Source organism: Manihot esculenta, chromosome 5, assembly GCF_001659605.2.
Source record: "Manihot esculenta cultivar AM560-2 chromosome 5, M.esculenta_v8, whole genome shotgun sequence".
Classification (NCBI taxonomy): domain Eukaryota; kingdom Viridiplantae; phylum Streptophyta; class Magnoliopsida; order Malpighiales; family Euphorbiaceae; genus Manihot; species Manihot esculenta.
The window spans coordinates 3,078,319-3,099,849 of NC_035165.2; the positions used below are offsets into that span (position 1 = coordinate 3,078,319).

Genomic DNA, 21,531 nt, shown 5'->3' on the forward strand with positions numbered 1-21,531 from the left:
ATAGATCATTGATACAAATACAAATACAAATAAAATGACAAAAGTGTAATAATTACTTAGATAATTGGGCGAATTATATATAATTATCTGGAGCTGAACAAGTGGACATCTCGGAGAAAAAGGTGGAGATTTCAACGATCAATTTGCAAAAAGGCTTCCATTGGGTTCGCGAATGAAGCAGCCAGCCAAGGCACAAAACGTCGTCGTCGTTGTTTTTGTGACCCCGCAATAAGGGATTTTTGCTTTATATGATTGGAGCGTATGTGCCACGTGCCAGATATTATAAACCTAGAAGACAAAACTCCATCGAATATCCATTTTCACATGGATCCTCCTGACGCAGCGAGGGATGCTATAGTAAATTCATAATAAAAAAATCTACCAATCCCCACTCGAGCCCAGCCCAACTTATTAGAATTTCATTTTCTCGCTTGCCAAACAGGGAGAGAGAAAAGAAAAATAAATATAGATTTTATTATTACTCTCTCTTCCTCCACTTGGGGCTCTCTGCTTCATTTCTATATTAAAACATAACAATCATTATAAAAAAAGGGCGCAGGTTGATGGTGATTTGTTATCAGTTGTTTCACTTCTGCCCTAACTACTCGCTTCTCAAACTCCGCCATTGAATTTTTCTCATAGCTCCACGACTAACTTTGCTTCTCTTGATCGGTCAGTCATTTTGCTCACGCTTTTGTATATATAATATCCGTTTTTGTATTCTCCCAGTCAAAATACGATTCCTTTCAGTCAAATATGTCTGCTTCCCTTATTATTTGTTTTGCATTTTTTTTATTGTTTTTATCAGGTGTTTGATTAAATGCCGATGAGTGTGTGTGTGGATTGTTTGCTTCATTGTTTCTATAGGTACTCTATTGCATTGATTGTCTCGTAAGTATGGATTTCGCGGGTAGTATCCGGCAACCTAATGTCTTCCACGGCAATGAAGGCACAGGTCATAGGTTATCAAATCGGTTACATTCAAGGTTGAGATATGGAAGTTTTCGTTGTAATGTTCTTGATCCGAGTATTGTCTTGAAAGATAGGTTCTCAAAGAAAAGGAAAGGTTTTCCGCATAGTGGTGGTTTGAATTCGAGTTTGGTATTCCGCAGAGTGTGTCATAGTCATTTTTCAAGTGCATATTCGAGTAACTCATTGTCTTGTAGCTCTGGTAATGTTTTTAAGGTGTCTGGGAGATTTAGATCACGGTGTCAAGGGAATGATTCCCTAGCATACATCGATGAGAATGATCGAAGTGTAGAATTTGTTGATGGTAGTGCTGGGGGTTCAAGCGTGGGGTCTGATGATGGTGGCGAGTTAAGTAGTTTGGGAGACAAAGGAGGAGAACAAAAAGAAGAAGTGGAGGCAGATGCACGTAGTTTGGATGAATTGAGGGAATTGTTACAGAAGGGAATGACTGAGTTGGAAGTTGCACGGCTTAATAGTACAATGTTTGAGGAAAAGGCTCAAAGAATTTCCGAAGCTGCAATAGCATTGAAGGATGAGGCAGCAAATGCTTGGAATGATGTCAACTCAACGCTGGACATGATTCAAGGGATTGTTAATGAGGAGGCTGTTGCCAAAGAAGCTGTTCAAAATGCAACGATGGCCGTTTCTTTAGCTGAAGCCAGGCTTAAGGTGGCGGTAGAATCTATTGGGGTTGCAAAAGGAGAGGCTGATTCACCAGCTGGTTCTGGAGAGAGTGAAGTGGAAAAAGATGTTAAGGAACAGGACGAAGAACTTTTGGTTGCTCAAAATGATATTAGTGAATGTCAAATGAATTTGGCAAGTTGTGAGACAGAGTTGAGGAATTTACAACGTAAAAAAGAAGACTTGCAGAAGGAAGTGGACCGATTGAATGAGATTGCTGAAAAATCACAGATGAATGCTTTGAAAGCGGAAGAGGATGTCGCCAATGTGATGCTTTTAGCAGAGCAAGCTGTTGCTTTTGAACTTGAGGCTGCTCAACGGGTGAATGATGCTGAGATTGCATTACAGAAGGCAGAGAAGTCTGTCTCTAGTTCTTTTGTTGATACACTGGAAACAACCCAAGGACATGTATCTGGTGACGAGGCTGTTATTGAGGAGGAGAAGGTGAGTGGAGGGAGGAGTGCTGATGATGAAAAAGAAAGAGATGTGCCAATTGATGTTGATGCTTTAGACAATGAGCCAACAATAGACAGACTATCTGATAAAGCCATCCAAAGCGATAAAGAGTTATATCAATCTGATGATTCTAGTGAACAGGAGAATGGAAAACTCCATTTAGAATTGGCTAAGGAAACTGAATCAGAAACAGAAAAGTTAAAGAGTGGAGTACAAACCAAAAAGCCAGAATTGCAGAAGGATAAAACTAGAGAGATTTCACCTTCACCTCTTAGCACCCCAAAGGCATTGTTGAAGAAATCTTCACGTTTCTTTTCTGCATCTTTCTTCTCTTTCACTGAAGATGAGACTGAGTTCACATCAGCATCAGTTTTTCAAGGTCTTATGGAGTCGGCAAGGAAGCAATTGCCTAAGCTGGTTCTTGGATTATTATTGTTTGGAGCAGGGTATGTATTACTTTTATTATTCTGTTTCATTTATTACTATCTCTGACATTTGGAATTGCTTTTCAGAGGTTGTTTTTTTATGCATTTCGCGTGTGCCTAATACTGTATGTTTGCGCTCCATGAGTCATATGATATGCTAACATTTCTCATATTTCTGCGGAAGTGCCATGTGCCACTGGAATTTGAGTTATAAAAAGTATGTTAAGCATGACAACTGATGAAGTTTCTGAGATACCGATCTTGTCATACCATAATTGTGCATCAGCAAGTTTAATCTTGCAATGCCTTGAATGTGATCTAATATTGAGGCCCTTGCTTAAGATCTATATAACATTTCTCTTCCTCTGCCATATTTGTAAGAGAAGTTACATTACTAATTGTTTATGATAGTGCAGAAAGCCTGAAGGGCTAGTATAACAAGTTCATGCTTTTATGTGCTTCTGTTACTGATTTTTGCATCCAATATAAAGGACATGCTGAATTGCATACAGGATTGTCTTCTACTCGAATCGAGGAGAAAGGAGCACTCAGATGCCTCAACAAATGGATATTGTCTCCACAAGTATTGAAGAAGTTTCCTCAAATGCCAAGCCTCTAATTCGTCGTATACAGAAAGTTCCAAAGAGAATTAAAAAGCTACTTGCAATGCTTCCTCATCAAGAGGCACATTTCTATAATATCTTTGCTTGTACTTTATTTTAAGCATAACCCAAATATTAATTTCTTACTTGATTCCTTGTTCCTTTTTTTTTTTTTATCACAGATCAATGAAGAAGAAGCATCTCTCTTTGATGTGCTGTGGTTACTGCTTGCTAGTGTTATATTTGTGCCCATGTTTCAGAAGATTCCTGGAGGTGACTTGACAGTTTTAGTTTAAATTTCAGATCACCTATTTTTAAATTCTCTTGGAACTTCGATGCAGAATGGCATAATAGGTCTTTTGGTTCATTAATAATTGGTGGGCCTTCTGTTGGCTTTTGTTTCATTTTCCTTTATGTGATGTTATGCTTTTCCAAATTGTAGTTTATTACTTTTATGGTTGAAAATATGGTTACTTTGCCCCTTTGCTCTCTATCATCTAGACAAATGCCGGTTGGACCGCTCTCCAAATAATTTCAAATTTCTATAATGTTGCTTCTCTGACTGTCTTTGGATATGTTCTGTTAGGCAGTCCTGTCCTTGGATACTTGGCTGCTGGGATATTGATCGGCCCTTATGGTCTCTCTATCATTCGTCATGTGCATGGGACAAAGGCAATTGCTGAATTTGGAGTTGTTTTTTTGTTATTTAATATTGGCCTGGAGGTCTGTTTACTGAAACTTTCTAACTTTAATTTGATTCCATAATAATCTAAATTTTTAAAGCTGGAACTGTGCTCTATCTTTTTACAGCTCTCTGTTGAAAGGCTTAGTTCCATGAAGAAATATGTTTTTGGATTAGGCTCTGCTCAGGTGCTGGGGGATTTCTTTTTTCCATGGCTTTCTTTTTTGAAGCCTTCTGCTGAGCTATTTGCTTATAAATTTGTCAGTTTTGATGCTTAACGTGCATAATACAGGTTTTGGCAACAGCAGTGGCTGTTGGCTTGGCCTCTCATTATATATCTGGGCTGCCTGGTCCTGCTGCCATAGTAGTTGGGAATGGGCTTGCTTTGTCTTCCACAGCTGTTGTGTTGCAGGTATTACTTACCTGTGGATTTTGATTTGATTTGATTTTTGTTCCTTACATTCTTAAGTTAGAAAGTATAGCAATCAGCAGAAAATTTATTCTGAATCAAAGATTAGCTTAACTTTCTAACTTAAGGAAGGGAGGAACACCACTCAGCAGAAAATTTGTTCTGAATCAAAGACGAGCTTCCTAAACAAAAATTTTTTTGGAAAAATAATTTTTTTACCTTGATATATTAATTGATATGATTTCTCTTCACAAGTCCAAGATGGTGGCATGCAATTGCATATTTAAAATTTTCTTAAATAAATAAAATCACCTGCTTGATATAATCTACAACTAGCATGATCACACACTCATGGTCTAAGTTAAGTTTCTTTAGCAGGTGTACTGTTCAAGACTGGAAAGACCTACTAATCAGCATCCTTATGATAGATGAGGATTAATATCTGTGAATTAATTTTGCAGGTGTTGCAGGAGCGAGGTGAGAGCACATCACGCCATGGGCGAGCTACATTTTCCGTCTTACTATTCCAGGTTACTTCACAATTGTAGGGATAAAAGAGATTATATTTTGATAGCATTTGTTGATGATTTTGAGGGTCTCCTTGGGCTTTATTGTTCTTTCCTTAGTCAATTTACCCAACTTAACATTGTATTGTTATCCATGCTATTTTATTTCTGCTGTACTGCGGTTGCATGTGTTTCTCTTATTAATTGAGGATGAACTAAAAATCTTCTGCAGCTAAATATGTTAATTAATAATGCGATGTAATCATTTAAAAGGCATGCTGTTAATGCTTCTTTCAAGTATAATATCCTGCCAAGTACATCAATGGTGATTTCTTTATTTTTCAAATAAAGTGTGCTGTGTAAGTAGGGGTGATCAATAAATGATTTTAACTGAAAAATTGAACCGAGCCAATCTAATTTGGTTTTTCAGTTCGGTTTCTATTAGTATTTTCTAGGAGAATAAGTTTTTCGTTTTGGTTTGGTTCAGTAAATTCAGTTAAAAAACTGAACTAACCAAACCGAACTTTTTATATATACATATATACGTGTCTCCCTTCAGCCACCCACTTCCATGTCCCTCCATTCTCTCTCACCCTTTGCTTTCAATTCTCATCCTGTCGACTACCTTAGGACCTCACTCCTCACAAGGAGCATATATCAGCAACAAGTCCTCTGGCGAGCCTCCTCATTGAAACCCCCCCACTCCACGCCCTTTTCCTCAATCACACCTCTTCCCTCTCTGCTTCCTTTCCCCTCGACTATCCTCAGGTGCCTATCCCTAGTCTCTACCTTACTCATCACCCATCTTGCCGATCACCATCGTCTTAGTATGCAAATCTCATCTCCTATTGCAAGCTGCTGTACTTCATTTCAACCATCACCTGTGCCTCGCATTAGCGCATTATCTGAATCATAGTGGAGAAGACATGCATGCCTTGCGTCCCTCAGATCTGGGTTTTTAGATTTTTGTCCTCAGTTTGGACTGCACTTCAGGTTTGGGTCTTGTGAATCGTTGATTCAATGATTGTGCAGTTGATGTTAAATTATTTCTGGGTTGCTTGTAACTTTTGTTGATTTATGGTTGCTTGTTGCTTTGCCTATTCTCAATTTGTTGTCTATAATTTAGAAGATTTGTTGAACCTGAAAGATAGTTTGTTGAAAATTTGAATTATTGTTGTGTAGTGACTGCCTCTGCATTTGGGAAAATTTGAGATTTGAGATTGAGATGCAAATTAAATTGAAAAAACCAATTAACTGAACCAAAAAATTTTGGTTTAGTTATTATTTCGGTTCAGTTTGGCCGATAAAGAAAAGTATTTCAGTTTTCTGTTTTCTCGGTTTGGTTCGGAAATGAACTAATCGATTGCACACCCCTAGTTGTAAGTTTTTCATTTACATCAGTTTTCCTCTAACTTGTATATGGATGCTTACATCTTATCCTTTTAAAGGATGGTAGAAATCTGCCCTTGTCTTGTGATTCTCTTTGAATTCTTAATCTTTCCATATGATCTTATTATGTTTTTTTAAAACCTTAATTTCCCTTCCATGTCTTTTCTTTCCAGGATTTGGCTGTTGTGGTGTTGCTAATACTCATACCTCTTATTTCACCTAATTCATCCAAAGGAGGGGTAACTTTCTATAGTAGTTCAAATATCTATATATTTAATTGTAACAGTTCAGTTTTTATTTTTCTATAATTTCAAAATAAAAATTTGTGTTTCTGATTCTATATTATGGTCATAGGTAGTCATTTGCCGTAGGCAACTTTCTGTTTGCTCAACACTATTGTATGATTTGCTAAATTGATATATGATCTCTGTTCCTTGTCTATGCAGTCACTCTTGATTGAACTGGCATGTCATATCTCAAAATGATGTTATTTTGTGTTTGAATAGCCTAATGAATGTTTGTATCCAAGTATCCAATTGAATGATCTGGAAATCCTTGTGGCGAAGAAACTTGTATGATGCAAGCAAGTTTAATAGCTTGTATAGGTACTGTAGTGATCCCAATGCAGTGGATACCAAAAGAAACCTCACTTTCCCCCTTTTTTTGGAGGTGGTGGTGGGGTGGAGGGGAGGGGAGGAGTGGAAATTCTAAAACTAGTATGAGTACCGCTGTGAATGCATCAATTGCGTCAATATGCTTACTGTTTAAAGGGAGTTAGAAGATATTATCAGATTGATGAATCAAAGTTCTATATTATCAGATCGATGAATCAAAGTTCTGTGTCATTAAATTTTCATCTCTCTCTCTCGCTTTCTTCTGGAAACTTTGTTCTGCAGAATATTTACATGTAGTAGATGTAGTGTTCATATAAATGGCTTTGAAACCAACATTTTTCAATAGCATTCACACAAAGTCCATTCTTCTTTTCTACTAGGGTTCATGTAAAGTTGGAAAAAGTATATGGATAATGGTTTTATTTTTTTATTACTTTATTTATTGTTTTGAGCCTCAACTTGACTCTGGCCTCTGGTAGCTGTGATTGTTATACAGTTTTTTTGTGCATCGCTGATGTCAGCGTTATGAGTCATGTAATCTGCTGCTTTGTCAGGTTGGTTTTCAAGCCATTGCTGAAGCTCTTGGGCTGGCTGCTGTTAAGGCAGCACTTGCCATTACTGCGATAATTGCTGGTGGACGCTTGGTAATTATTTAATTTCATTGCAATATGATACTGGCTGAACTGCACTAGTATTCTTACTGCAATTATTTTTTTGGTTCTTGAAAGAAGGGCTGGATTATGAACCCATTGGCCCCAGCTAGAGTTATGCCATTATGCTTTAGTGATGCTATTATATCTTTGGTTACAACTTCTGATAAAGTTCTTTGCGTAAGGTCACAATTCACATTCTCTTAGTGGAAAATGGCAATGAATATTGTTGTTTGATAAGTGTTGAAATTCTGAATAAAGCATGATCCTTGAGGCATACAAGTTACATACGCTCACTAATTGATACTTATGATCATACTATGACTTACAGCTCACTAATTAGTCAAATCATGGTACCATGAACTCTCTAGCTGAAGATGTATCTTTTGTCCATCAGATTGTTATAACATTTAGATTAATTTATCTTGCAATATGATGTCGACTTCTTCTGCGTATTACACTTACACAAGTGTGATCAATGTTTTATCAGGTCCATTGAACTTACAATTGGCTTGCAGGATATATGTTTTAGGGCCAAGTTATTTGCATATTGAATTTACATCTGAACCTGATATCAAAACAATTTTTCTCATAGGAAGAAAAATTATAATTCAAGAAGTGCTTCCCTTTAGCTACATATCAATTTGGTGTCTCTTGATGGCCGTGATTGCCAAGTTTCTCTCTTTACTAGGACTGCACACAATTCATGCATCTGTCTTCCTTATTACATAATGAATATATATCCTCTCTTAATCTTTATTCTGTGTTCTTTCTTTCTCTTCCTTCTTTTTTCTTTTTCTTTTGCAGCTGCTTCGACCAATTTATAAACAAATTGCAGAAAATCAAAATGCAGAGATATTCTCGGCCAATACACTTCTTGTTATTCTGGGGACTAGTCTCCTTACAGCCAGGGTATCAAAACTGATCAAATCGTTATCAACATATTCCTTTAACTGTTACTAAACTTGAGTTTTTATCTTTTTCCTACAACAGGCTGGACTTTCCATGGCCCTAGGAGCATTTCTGGCAGGTTTGCTCCTTGCGGAAACTGAATTTTCCTTACAGGTTGAATCGGATATTGCTCCATATCGTGGCCTTCTATTGGGTCTCTTCTTCATGACGGTATATCCACAACATAAAGTCTTGTAAATATGTGTCTGTGTATGCTGTCTATCTATCTGTTCACTGCTTAATACATCTTGGTAATTCAGCAAAAAAGCCAAGCATTTGTGGCATTTATTTTTTCTGAAGACTGTAGATTGAAATTGCTTTGTTGTTTTGATATTGCAGGTTTTCAGATCCTGCTTGAAATGTTACATCTTTTTTCTTTTTCTTTCTTTCTTTTTTCACTTCATCAAAATGACAAATTATTAAATTTCTGGAATGAGATGACTGCATAATTGTATTTTATTTTTGGCTTTTTTGATATGTGAGGAACTTCCAGTACAGTTAACAATAATCCTTCTATGTATTCTCAGGTTGGAATGTCTATTGATCCAAAGCTTCTTTTCTCAAATTTTCCAGTCATTATGGGGACATTGGGACTTCTAATTGGTGGCAAGACTTTGTTGGTTGCTTTGGTTGGTAGACTTTTTGGTATTTCAATCATATCTGCAATAAGGGTTGGTCTTCTTCTTGCGCCGGGTGGAGAATTTGCTTTTGTGGCTTTTGGTGAAGCTGTTAATCAGGTTTACTTACCTGCTAACTACATTTCCCATAATATTATTCAATTTTTTTGAATGCTTCTCAATTCTTTTGAATGCTTTGCAGCTTAATCTTTATATGTTTTCTGTGTTTGTGGGATTTGGTTCAACATGGTATTTTACTGTTTCACAGCAAGTCCATTGCTAACATTTGCAACTGCTTCGGTGTATAAAAAGATCTCCTGACTTCTGTGTGTTAAATGTTTTAAAATTCAAAATGATTTATTAATAGACAGAATTCTTTGAACATAAAGTTATCTTCTTAAAAGGTCTAGTCGTGTTGTTTGAGCTGAATTGCTTATTGGATTATGGAAATGTGATATGTGATTAAAATATCTTATACTTTTTTTCCTAGTGCAAGTAGAAAAAATTAAACTGCTTATGTGACTACCATCTTCTGCTTTACTGACTAGTATCATCTGCAGGGTATAATGTCTCCCCAGCTATCGTCTTTGTTATTTCTTGTAGTGGGGCTCTCAATGGCTCTTACACCATGGCTAGCTGCTGGTGGTCAGTTGATTGCCTCACGTTTTGAGCAGCATGATGTTCGAAGTCTTTTACCAGTTGAGAGTGAGGTAAGATGCCTCACATAGGAGTCTATGGTCACTGTTGCATTTCTAATTGGATAATAATTAGAGTAAGAATGCTCACATGAGTATAATGTTTTGAACTTAAAAAAGATGGAAACACATAAATCTTGGAGAATACTCTGCCGTCTTTTATCTTGGAGGTGTTACTGAATTTGCTTTTGTTTTTTAAATTTTTGGCTGACATGTTAAATTTAACTATATTCACCAGTCTATCTTTCTCTTGGCTTTGACCGTCTTTGCAGACAGATGATTTGCAGGATCACATTATCATCTGCGGGTTTGGACGTGTTGGCCAGGTTATGACTTGCTCTGCATATCTTTTTTTTTGATTTGATAAATGGGTCAAAATCTAACATGTGATAATTATAAATTAGTTTATTTCAATTTTTGGGTTGACAGATTATTGCACAACTTCTTTCAGAGCGGTTAATTCCCTTTGTTGCTCTTGATGTGAGGAGGTAAGCCAATAATGTTAAGAAGAATGCTTTTACATTGTCTGATTTTCTTTCTTCCAGATGTGTGTTTTTGAGTTATTGCCTGCCCATATGAGGTATTTGCATATATTTCTGTGGTGATTTTCTCCCTCCAAAGTATTACTCTGCTTCTTTTAGAATCATATCTTGATCAAATGCTTTATTAGAAATTGAAAAAATGTTCCTACACTTTTTTTAAGTGTGGCTCAATCCTGTTTTTATCCATTCAAAGTGGGTTTGGGAGGGAGAATTGGAAGATTATCTATCCTGCATTTCTGCATAAAATGGGTATTATCAATGCCTAAATCTGCACACGGTTTCCAGTATGGACAAAACAATGTATTTTTGAGTCTCTCTGCCGAGCTAACTCTAGAAAAGGGGACAAATAATTGGAAAAATATTGAACCAATCATCATTGAGTTGCTGATTGTGGTTTATGTAGTTTCTTACACCATTTGGAATAATTGCTGCTGGCAAAGAGAAAAGGACAAAAAAAAGCAGCAAGTATAATTTTTTGCATGTTGTATGCTGTGTTAATTACTTAATGGCCATAAGGCCATAAGCTTAATTCAATAAGAAAGCGTACGTTGCGTATTCCTGCAATGTTACTAAAGCTTTCCCATGTTTCAGTGATAGAGTGGCAGTTGGGCGTGCCCTTGACCTTCCTGTGTATTTTGGAGATGCTGGTAGTCGAGAGGTAAAGCTATACACATCAGAAGTATATACTTGTGTGCAGGTCCAGGTTTAACAGGTTTTCTGGTGTATGACTAGGTCCTCCACAAAGTTGGTGCTGAAAGAGCTTGTGCTGCTGCAATAACCCTAGATACACCTGGTGCAAATTATAGAACTGTTTGGGCACTGAGCAAGTATTTTCCTAACGTGAAGACCTTTGTCCGTGCTCACGATGTTGATCATGGCCTTAATTTGGAAAAGGCAGGGGCTACAGCGGTAATATTCTGATAACTTTTATGAAGTTTTGTTTCTTTTACGAGGGATTATGTTGTGCAAACCCATGATTGTTGCATTAGAGGACATCTCCACCACACTAGGCTTTCTGTTTTGCTAGGGTTAGGGAAGGGTTATTCCATAATAATACCACGGCAATATGACATTATTAATGTGAAATTCAAGTCAAATGATATCCAAATTGGAATAAACCTTTTCTTAGCTTTTATTCTATCATTCAGTTATCTAATGCATCAAGTTGCATGGCAATTTTATGATTGTTGAAAAAAATATTTACAGGTTGTCCCGGAGACACTAGAGCCAAGTCTACAGTTGGCAGCTGCTGTTCTTGCACAGGTAAAACAAAATGATCGTGACCAAGTTGCATGTCACTTGTTATTGCAACATGAACCAAGTATTGACTTGGTTATCTTGGTTACAGAATCACTATTCCTAATCTCGCTTAAATTCAAACCAATTACGTGGGGCTAAAATGCTTTAAATTTTGCCACCAACCCCCAAAATGATTCCACATGGGCTTTATATAAACTGTCACTTTCGTGAGTATATTAATGGAATACCCTTAAACCAAGTGCACGATGATCTAATTGATTGAGTTGGCCAAGGCAGGAACTTTGGTTGTATGACAAACCAATATTAATTCTCATGATTAATGAAATAGTTGGCTCACTTAATATTCTCATCATTTGTTTGTTTCTGTTTATAATCTTTTTCCATTTAGGCTAAACTGCCCATGTCAGAGATCACGGCAACTATAAATGAATTTAGGTCACGGCACTTGTCTGAGCTAGCAGAGGTATTTGCTGATCTCTCCGATTTTATGCTCTTTAATCGTGTGCAATTTGTGAGTGCAGATTTGAGCACTCACTAGTATATACATTTGATATCTGAAAGTTCATTTACCTTTGCAGCTATGCCAAGCCAGTGGAAGTTCTCTTGGTTATGGGTTTTCTCGTATGATGAGTAAACCCAAAGTTCAGCTTTCTGACTCTTCGGATGAAAACCAAGTCACAGAGGGAACATTAGCTATTTGAGACGCGCCTAAATCCGATAAACAAAGAGGAAAACCAAGGAGAAAAGGAAACCAAATAATATGAGAAAATGTATAGCACAACTGCATGTTCCATTGGCATAATTGTACAGAAAATATACTGAAAGAAGAGTTGAGACCATGCTCACCATTATTCAAATCTTTTTGTCCTAAAAAATTTGAGACTTGAATGAGAAAATGGTATAGGTGTTCTCATTTTTTATTCTGGGTTCTAGTGGTGTTCTGGATTCTGGACTCTGGTTAGTCTGAGAAGACACTGGAACCCCAGAATCTTACTGTTTAAAAGGATATTTTATAGTTTTTTTTCTTTCTCGCATCTCCTATGCTTCTCCTTTGAGGTAGATTTCGGCTTTTTAACCTGAAAAACTCTATGGTGTGGAATTGTATGGTAGATTATGCTGACCATATTGTAGGACCTCGTGGTATAATGTACCTGCTAGATCCATGAGAACCAATAGGAAATGGGGATTAATTTCTTTCCTTTTTTATATATATACGAGAGTCGTTTATTCATTGTCATGGCAATGTAAATCAATTTGAGAATTTGAGCCGATCAACTGCAAGGACTTGTGAGGGCCTACAAGTAATGGTGCACTTAAATCTTGAAAGAACTATGAATTTCGACTTGAGGAAAATTCACGGTGCTCTCGGTGCACACAATTATGTGGGACCAACCTTTTTTGAGAAAAAGAAAAAATGTAAAAGATAGACTTAAGTAGATATCTGAAATGAGAACGTGCGAAAGAAAATTAGGAGACGGGACTCCACTCCTAAAGATCAGACAATAAACTTTCTGCCATTAAAACCTGGGCTATAGGAGTTTGTTGATCAATGAATCGGCAAACCTTCGTTTAGTCGAGTTCGAAAGCAAGGAAAGTTCTAGGGTTTTAATACGCTACAATATTTTTAGTTTAGTGAGATGGATTAATCCATGCTCCATGGCTTCACCTACCAAATTTGATCCTCTGCCCGCATTAGTCCAGGGATCATCCTGTGATGAAGCAAACAATGGCAGGATATCATCCTCTAATGTCTGTGTACACAAACTATGTTCGTGGTGGATAAGGTTCAGCATAAATATTGGACCATTCCCTGAAATAGATGATGTGACCTTGAGGCAGCCCCATAACTTTCTCATATAATTATTTTTTTAATCAAAAAATTGATTCGAAATGAAAGAATACTGTACATGGATCACAAGATTTAGGAAAGAGAAATACACTTGCACAAGCTTCAACTAAAATGAGTTAAAAATTAGGGGTTCTAAAGTTATTTTTTGAGATTATTTTCGATTAATCTCAAATCATACTCGAGCCAAAAAAACAAAACTCAAATATTTCTGAAAGTTTAATAGTTTAAAATATATAATCATTTTATTAAAATTATTGTAAGGCGTAGACCTATCGTACACATTTATTAGGATGAATGCTTCTGAGCTTGGAGCGCGGAAATTGATACGAGGATGACTGATTTTGTTGGTTGTTCTAGTTTTCATGCTAATTGGTAATGCATATAACACACGGCACTAACACACCTTGGTCCACAGCCTGGAGGAAAAGAATCCCAAAAAGGGAGCATTTAATGGTGAAAGTAAAATTTCAAATCACATAAGATTCAAAGTTCAACCCCTATGATTAATTAGGGTTCAAAAGTACATGGATGTCTACATCTCTTTATCAAGTTCGAATGCATCATAAAAATTACACAAGCAGGAATTCTACTTGTGTTTATTCTCAAATGTTTAATATACAAATGGAATACAATCAAATACAAAACTAGATCGCCAGCTTAGGAATTTGCCAGGAAGAGAGCTTTACATTGCTCCAGGGTATCTTCAGGACTGGTAACTGCAACAAGTTAAGCAGTAATGGTTGAATAGTTTAATATACAATATGAACGAATTTTTCTTTCATTTTGTCTATATCTCACAGTGGTAACGAAATGAGATAATTTTATTTCCTTATTGCATTGTATATGCCCATAGATATGTTGGAGATGAAATTTTTTGACTGACCTGTGTGACCCACTGTTCGCTCTGATTCGTAAATTTCATGATCATTTCCTCCCTGATTAAAGAAAAGGAACAAAAAAAAAGGATTAGTAAACACAAGGTTATCAACTATGAGTAGTAAAATAAAAGCGAAGCATATCTTAATGTGCAATGCATACTGACAGTCCAATGCCAATGGTACACTCATGAAAACATAACAAAAGGACATGCAAGGCTGAGAACGAAGCCTGATATTTTGAGGGTTAATTTCACCTGAAAGAAGCCTCAAACTTAGATAATAAATTTTCCTTGATCAATTTTTCTTTATTAAGAATTCCAGCAACGCCAATCATATACTAATAGAAATATTGAGGGAACACTTTTTCATGAGGTCCTATGATAGTAGGGGTGACATTTATAAATATTTCAACTTGGAGACGACACAATCCACATAACATAAGGGCTCAGTAACAGGATTATTTGAAAGAAAACACATATACATCATTCAGTGGCCACAAATCTATAAGAAAGAAAGAGGTGGTCGACACCAAAATCATAAATGACCAACAGAAAACACAATGTGAGAAAGTGGCAAGGAAATAGAAGTACAACCTTGTAAGTTTTGTCCCCAAAGAAGTGGATTTCATCAAACTCATCAAGGTATCTCAAGCAATATGTCTTGTCCCAACCTTGAGGAAAAACCTGTTACAAACATTAATGAATCTGACTGCACTCTTCCGAAGTCCCATTTATTTAACCAGTTCAAGATCATAAACTAGGCAGTTCACCTACATCAAAACTTATCTGCCCTCCTATTGAGAATGTCAGGTTAAGGTGTGGGAACTTTTCTCTCAGCACGGACACCATTTTTGGGCGAATGTTATGGACCTGAAATCAATTAGTTGCTGTATTTTAGTATATAAATCAACCAGATGCAGAATCCAGACTACCAAAACAATGACTTCCAATATAATATTTTAAAGAGCTAGAGTCTATTCTAACCTTGTCATATTTCTCAAATTCATCCCTTTCTTCTTGGCTGCAATTCCGCCCAATTGGCGATACATTAATCATCCCACTCCGGAATTCTATAAATGTGCCTCTACAAGAATTGTTGGAGATTCAATCCTTTTCTTTTGTCAGCTTGATGTGTGTTAAAATTTTGACTCTCAGACTTCCAACATACTCACCTTTTTATCGGAATGTCCAAGTCAGCAATATAATGGAGTGTAAAATTTATAAATTCCTGCACAATCATTCACAATATCTCAGAGTAATATATTCACATAAGCTACAACTCATTTACCAATTTGAAGAATTTCCCAACCAAATCTAATTAACTTTTTGTAATTCATAATTAATTTGCAATTTGTCTTGATATTCTCTTATTTTACAAGGAAGACCCCCCTAAACATTTTTCCTTATACTATTTTATTTATTCAAGCTGTCTTTTTCTCCTTTGTTTTTCAGGCAATTACTTAAGAAGTTTAGTGAGAATGTATAAGTAACTTACCTTGAGCTCTTCTTCTCCAAGAAACGTCTTCAAGCTCTAGAACACAGAAAATGTTGTTGGAATGACATAACAGTTTAGAGGAAAAAGTTAGATTCACACAAGTCATTGCCATTCAGGAATTATTAGAAAAACAAAAATCTAATCTGAGCTTAAGCTGAACTCATCTTGTTTGCGAGCGATACCTGGGTGCCAATGAGCTTGCCCTCTTTATGGGCCACAAGCCCATTCTCGGAAAATACATAATCATAGTCCTGTGTAACTACATAGCCAAACACACAATTAATAGTTCCTCGTTACCTTCTTCCACAACCATAAATTGAAGAGCTACATAACGAACCTGTCTTGCCAAGCTGCTCTGATATCTTAGAGAGGTCAGATCCCCCCACCACTCCAACAGTAACAACCTTCAGTTGAACAAATTTACTATCAGGTGTATGGTAAATGCTTGATGAAGGGTGGAGAATAAAACACAAACAAGAGCAATAATTGAACAAATTCTAGTTATGATAGATTGATGCATACCTTCTTCAGTTCCTGCATGAACTCTAACATCTTTGGAGTGGCCGCCTGGAATTTGAATTGAAAACATTGAACGAGTAGTCAATTCCACACACAGTCTAAAAAGATAAGAACAACGGACAAATTTTGGCTTTTGCCCTGTAACTCGTTGAATTAATAGTGGTAACTTGCTTAACTCTCATTATAACTAAAAAAAGGTCATTAAAAATCATTAAAATCCAACGGAACAAAAAGGAAATAGAAAATTAGGTACCTTTCTTGGCGCTGTGAGCGTCCCATCAACATCAAATAAAGCGATCAAACCTGGCTTTCTCACAGCCATTTGAGCTAATCTATATATTTCCCTGTGATGAAGTACCCAAAGTTATAAAGCATTCCCAACCCTCAATAAACAAGGGATTTAATATACTATCATGTCCAATCACTCCAAATAATTTGCAAGTGTGCATTACAAATATTTGAAATATTATTGGATTCAAGTCGAGAACCATTCACATCAAATTGGAAATATACGCAGCAGTAGCATTGCAATCCTAGCAACCAAAGGCAGGAGAGAAGCAATCGAAGTGAACAATGCAAACCAAGAAAATTGTTGTTTTGGATAAAAAAATCGATCATTCACCTTACCAGTGAGCAGAGTGCAGCTATCAGATTCCGAACCAGAACTTGGGAACGGAATTCAAACCAGATCTTAAATGGTGGATCCCAAGAATTTGGTGGTAATCAAATGAATTCAAGATAAAACAATGGAGCTTGAGTGTGAAGGAAAACAAAAAGACTTTGGATCTGGAGCATTAGAGGACCCCTCTGTTTTATCTGGCGCATGAAATTTCCCACCGATGATTTCTTAAAGTTTCCTAGTGGGCCCATATAACAAATTCCTCAAGGTGGGCCCTACACCAGCTTCCTCTCTGCAGCCCCTTGCCTTATTTTTCAACTGTTTACTTTGACAAGAATATGGAAATTTAGTCAGTAGTTATTGCTTTTGTATAAAATTTTTGGATGAATGCTTTTGTTATATATAAAATTATTAATAAAAATATATTTCTATTTTATTATCAAAATCAAATATGATTGTAGTATATCATATCATTTATTTTATTATAAAAATAAACATATATATAATTATTAATTAGCACATTAATTATTATTTTATTCTTAAAATAGATAAATTGAATAATGTAAGAAAATAAATATGCATATAGAAAGAAGGATAAAATGGTATTTTTATTTTAAATATGCATATATAATGTGAAAATATTTTTTAAAAAAAAATATATTTATTTTTACACATAATTATTAATAAAAAGCTAATATTCATATGAATACATACTTTCTTTAGTTTTTCCCGTAATATTTTAGAATATCGACACAGATTACCATGTTTCCCATAAAGAATATACAAACTTGCTATTCTACATACATTCTGAATGATACTGGTTTTCCTAAGACTTCAGGATACAGAGTCTGAGATTGTCTCCAGCTATACACAAACCCTTACTGTGTATACTTTTGTCCAATCAAAATGGCGACTCCTCTTTCTGATTAAAGAAGCAACCAGAAGGACCATCATTAGGCAACAATGCTAATCTCACTGGACTTTCTGCCCCTTCTTCAACAGATAGTAAGCCATTGTTGTAGTTTATGTCCGTTTTGACAAAGCCAGGGGTGACACAATTGACGCGAAAAGTTGGGAGCTTCTTGGCGAGGATCCTTGTGTAAGCATTCATAGCAGCTTTTGAAAGTATATAGGCAGACAAAAAACTAGGCCAGCCTTTGCTTTCTGGTGAACCTTCTTTAAAATCTTCTAGATACTTGCTCAATACCTCATCAATTCTCTCTTCTGAAAGGTTGTCAGCATCCCCCAAAACTTCTTTAGCCCATCCATTACACACGTACTGAAACAAATTACAGGACAACATGTTACTGAGTTAGCTATAAGAACCACAATTTTAGCAGTAATTATCCATGTTTATCTGGAGAAGCTGAGCAACGACAAAACAAATATTGATTCAGCAGGGAGTTTCTCATTGATGTATTCTAGTATTCAACAAGTGGAAATGTACAATATACATAAATATATTTTCAATTGCTTGAATCAAACTTGAGATGGTGTGTTTTGTGACAAATGAGCTTGTAGCAAAATGGGATATGATTTTACCTTCAATATCCCCAGCAAGGACGAAACGTTAACAATCCTCGGTGAATCAGACAACTGAAGTAGGGGAATAAATTCCTCAACCATTCTTTTAGCACCATAATAGTTTATTTTCAGGCATTCTTCGGCTAACTCATAGTTTTGAGTTGTTTTTTTATGCCATTGCCAATCGACATTTGCAGCTTCCTGCATCAATGAAAGATCGAAACTTAATTATCATACTAGTTATATGCATTTTACAGCCAAAAGTAGAGTTAAAAAAGCTAATGTTCTTTTCCTGTTTAGCAATCCAAACCCCCATCAAATCAAAGAAAATTTCTATATCAGTAAAATTTGGTCTCAAAGCTGTCCACAATTCAATGGCAACATGTACAGATGTACTCATAAATTATGAAAAGCACAACGAGTAACTTGAATACTTAAGTAGCTCAAAAAGCAGATATGGGAAAGTATCTAACAGGAGTTACCTTCAAAATGAGGAGGAGAACATGGCCTATATTAGAAATTTACAGGAAACTCTATAATTATCCAGCCAGTCAAATATCGCATGAAGCATTAATTTGTCAGGGACTGTATTAGAGAAAATAATTACATATAGTATAATGATTAGATATTAACCATTGGTTATAGTGAAATCTACATAGTACCTTCCATGAATATAATAAACACTAAAATTTCTCACGTATTAGGCATTGATCTCCACATAAACCATCAATTAAATTAACCCTCCTTTAGGCTTTGGCAAATATGTTCACTAAAGAAACTTACCTTACCAGACTCGGGTCTGAAAGTAGCATCATCAACTGCAATTCCATTAACACCAGCATTATTAACCTGCACAGAGGTGAAAGATTTTTAATAATTCAACTTATAGAAGCTCACTATTAAAAACCCAGATAAACAAATGAGACATACAGGAGTTCTTACTATAAAAAAAAGAACGAGGTTCATTTCAGTAATTCAATAGGAAATGGATTAAAAGTTTAAAATCTCGTTATATTTTATATTTCGAGCCCCAAGAATTCAATTTGATGTTTCCACATCTCACCTCCTTATGCCCGCTTCTTATGTAGAGTCCCATATATTGGAAAAGAACAAAGAAACAAAAAAAAAAATATAAAGGGGAAGCCAAGCCAAACAGCTTAAATCATTTTGGTTGAGGCATCTAAGCAATAGTCATCAGCCCTCTCAAACAGACAATATCCTTTGATATATTTATCTATTTATCCTTCAAAACCAGTTTGTAGACCTACTGAAAATTTCACAATATATTCTAACTTGAAGAAATGGGAATTAGGTTTTAGTGGTACCAGGATATCAAGCTTTCCAAATTGAGTTTTGATGAAATTAGCAAAAGCAGCGATACTGGCATCGTCAGCCACATCAAGCTGATGAAACACAATAAGCTCAGAGAGAGGGGAGTCTTTTAGTTTATGAAGAGCTTCAAGGCCTCTCTTCTCATCTCTGGCTGTTAATACAACTACAATCCCATGTGAAGCCAACTGCCTGCATATTTCAAATCCAATCCCCTTGTTTGCTCCTGTAACCACTGCATACCTGAAAATAATATATAATAATATTAATACTAATTTGTCACAACAATACAAGAAGAAGCAGAAGCAGATAAAGAATATTACTTGGTATCTGATGACCTCTTGACTGCTTCTGCCATTGATAAGAATGAAATCGAGCTTGATGTAGATCGGGTCGACGCTTCTCTTTGTTGCTTGGTTCAGTCGTTTTTAACGTTCACTGGTAGGTCGCTTTCAAATTTCACTAAGAAGTATGAACTCACTGCGCGATCATCCTATTTGGGAAATCCAAGAGAACACGCATATGACGAGTGGATTTAAAGCTGCAACGTAATCATAGAAATCATATCGCCTAAAGATCAAATTCCACTAAGAAAATATCTGCTTGGTTCACTGCATCCAATTATCGCTTACATTCGCCCTCACAAGCAGAGTATTTTCAGACATTCTATTATAACTGATTTGATAATATATAATCGGTTCGAAATAATTTAGAATTTAAAAATTAATATCCCTGATTTATTTAGATTTGTATTCAAATGTATTCATTATTAATTAATTTAATATTAAATATAGTTTTATAATAATATCTATAAACTTTTTACATATATAATTTAACTACTTTTTATAAATATTAATTTTTTAAATGAAAATTATTACTTAAAATATAATTTTATAATTAAAATATATAAAATTAAAAATGTTTGGATATTAATTGATTAATAATAATTAAAAATAGTATATGTTTATAATAAATTTTAATTAAATTTAAAATAAATTTAAATATTAAAAATATTAATGGATTTTGAGTTCGAGTAATTTACTCTAACCGTTAATATTCTTAGTGTTATTAGAGCAAAATCTACTATTGATCTAGTAGAGAGAGGATGGATAGATTGGTGGAATGGTATATGATAAATCTTTTTTTCCTCTTTCTCCATGATAGATCTAGTTTTTTTTTGGTCTATCATATGAGTCCATCAAATGGATCTCTCGATATTCTATTTGACGAAAGGACCTGTAATACAGGGAAAAATGGTTAGGGTCTACCGGGGATGCCTCCGGCGGAGACCCTCCTATGTCCGAGTTAGATTTATGATATAATATTTCATGGATAGGCCCGAGTTTTAGAGAAAATATGGAGACCCTCCAGAGGAAGAAGAAGAGAAGAGAAGAGAAGAGAGATCCCTGTCTGTGTCCTTCAGGCCCGTACGTACGGACGTGTCAGGCCCCTTCTCCACGTAGGTGGCCACTAAGTATTTCCTTATTCCTGGACTAGGAAAGATCTGGAGGTTATCAATTGCCCCTTTACCTCCTCAGTAGTTATTCCATGACTGGTGAGGGGGTAAATACTTAGACTCCATTAATGACCGTGTAGCTCAAGAACAGCTCTTATCAAAACGTCTTTTACTTGCCTTATTTCTTCATCTCTTTACTTTGGTGTTTAAATGTAAGGCGATCTGGAGATGTGTTCTTGATGATGAATGATATTTCATATCGGCTCGTGCATCATCCTTATTTTCTACTCAGGCTGTCTTCTGATTTTGTCAATTTTACTTACTTGATGGACCAGGCTATCTTCTGACTTTGTCAATTTTACTTACTTGATGGACCGGCTGGCTCTACTGGGACTTGGTTAGTCGAACTGACCCG

The 21,531-nt window shown here is 35.8% G+C and overlaps 3 protein-coding genes across 6 annotated transcripts; 1 reads left to right on the forward strand and 2 right to left on the reverse strand.

Annotated features, from left to right (window-relative positions):
• The first annotated feature begins 416 nt into the window (after positions 1-416).
• Positions 417-12,482, forward strand: LOC110615892 (K(+) efflux antiporter 2, chloroplastic). Of its 3 annotated transcripts, none has more exons than XM_021758089.2 (21): positions 417-672; positions 809-2,552; positions 3,044-3,215; positions 3,316-3,406; positions 3,720-3,856; positions 3,944-4,003; positions 4,108-4,227; positions 4,686-4,754; positions 6,293-6,358; positions 7,288-7,377; positions 8,191-8,295; positions 8,377-8,505; positions 8,862-9,071; positions 9,512-9,661; positions 9,919-9,972; positions 10,076-10,134; positions 10,780-10,846; positions 10,921-11,097; positions 11,395-11,451; positions 11,837-11,911; positions 12,027-12,482. In XM_021758089.2, the coding sequence occupies exons 2-21, from the start codon at positions 898-900 to the stop codon at positions 12,147-12,149; spliced, it is 3,666 nt and encodes a 1,221-aa protein (XP_021613781.1). In that variant the 5' UTR covers positions 417-672; positions 809-897; the 3' UTR covers positions 12,150-12,482. The 3 variants fall into 3 exon arrangements, with proteins under 3 accessions (XP_021613781.1, XP_043812836.1, XP_021613780.1); XM_043956901.1 differs by having other exon boundaries at positions 418-672; positions 868-2,552; positions 3,720-3,805; XM_021758088.2 differs by having other exon boundaries at positions 419-672; positions 868-2,552.
• Positions 12,483-13,751: 1,269 nt separating this feature from the next.
• LOC110614556 (phosphomannomutase) lies at positions 13,752-17,024 on the reverse strand. 2 transcript variants are annotated; one of them, XM_021756117.2, is made up of 12 exons: positions 16,816-17,024; positions 16,442-16,532; positions 16,192-16,236; positions 16,007-16,073; positions 15,852-15,928; positions 15,670-15,705; positions 15,347-15,402; positions 15,159-15,258; positions 14,949-15,044; positions 14,769-14,858; positions 14,181-14,232; positions 13,752-14,013 (listed from the first exon to the last, which is right to left on the reverse strand). In XM_021756117.2, the coding sequence occupies exons 2-12, from the start codon at positions 16,508-16,510 to the stop codon at positions 13,955-13,957; spliced, it is 747 nt and encodes a 248-aa protein (XP_021611809.1). In that variant the 5' UTR covers positions 16,511-16,532; positions 16,816-17,024; the 3' UTR covers positions 13,752-13,954. The 2 variants fall into 2 exon arrangements, with proteins under 2 accessions (XP_021611809.1, XP_021611808.1); XM_021756116.2 differs by having other exon boundaries at positions 16,811-17,024.
• A 439-nt stretch (positions 17,025-17,463) lies between these two features.
• LOC110615591 ((+)-neomenthol dehydrogenase-like) lies at positions 17,464-20,320 on the reverse strand. Its single transcript, XM_021757554.2, has 5 exons — positions 19,984-20,320; positions 19,657-19,903; positions 19,115-19,180; positions 18,350-18,532; positions 17,464-18,086 (listed from the first exon to the last, which is right to left on the reverse strand). Exons 1-5 carry the CDS (start codon positions 20,016-20,018, stop codon positions 17,709-17,711), a joined length of 909 nt encoding a protein of 302 aa, XP_021613246.2. The 5' UTR covers positions 20,019-20,320; the 3' UTR covers positions 17,464-17,708.
• Positions 20,321-21,531: the final 1,211 nt, after the last annotated feature.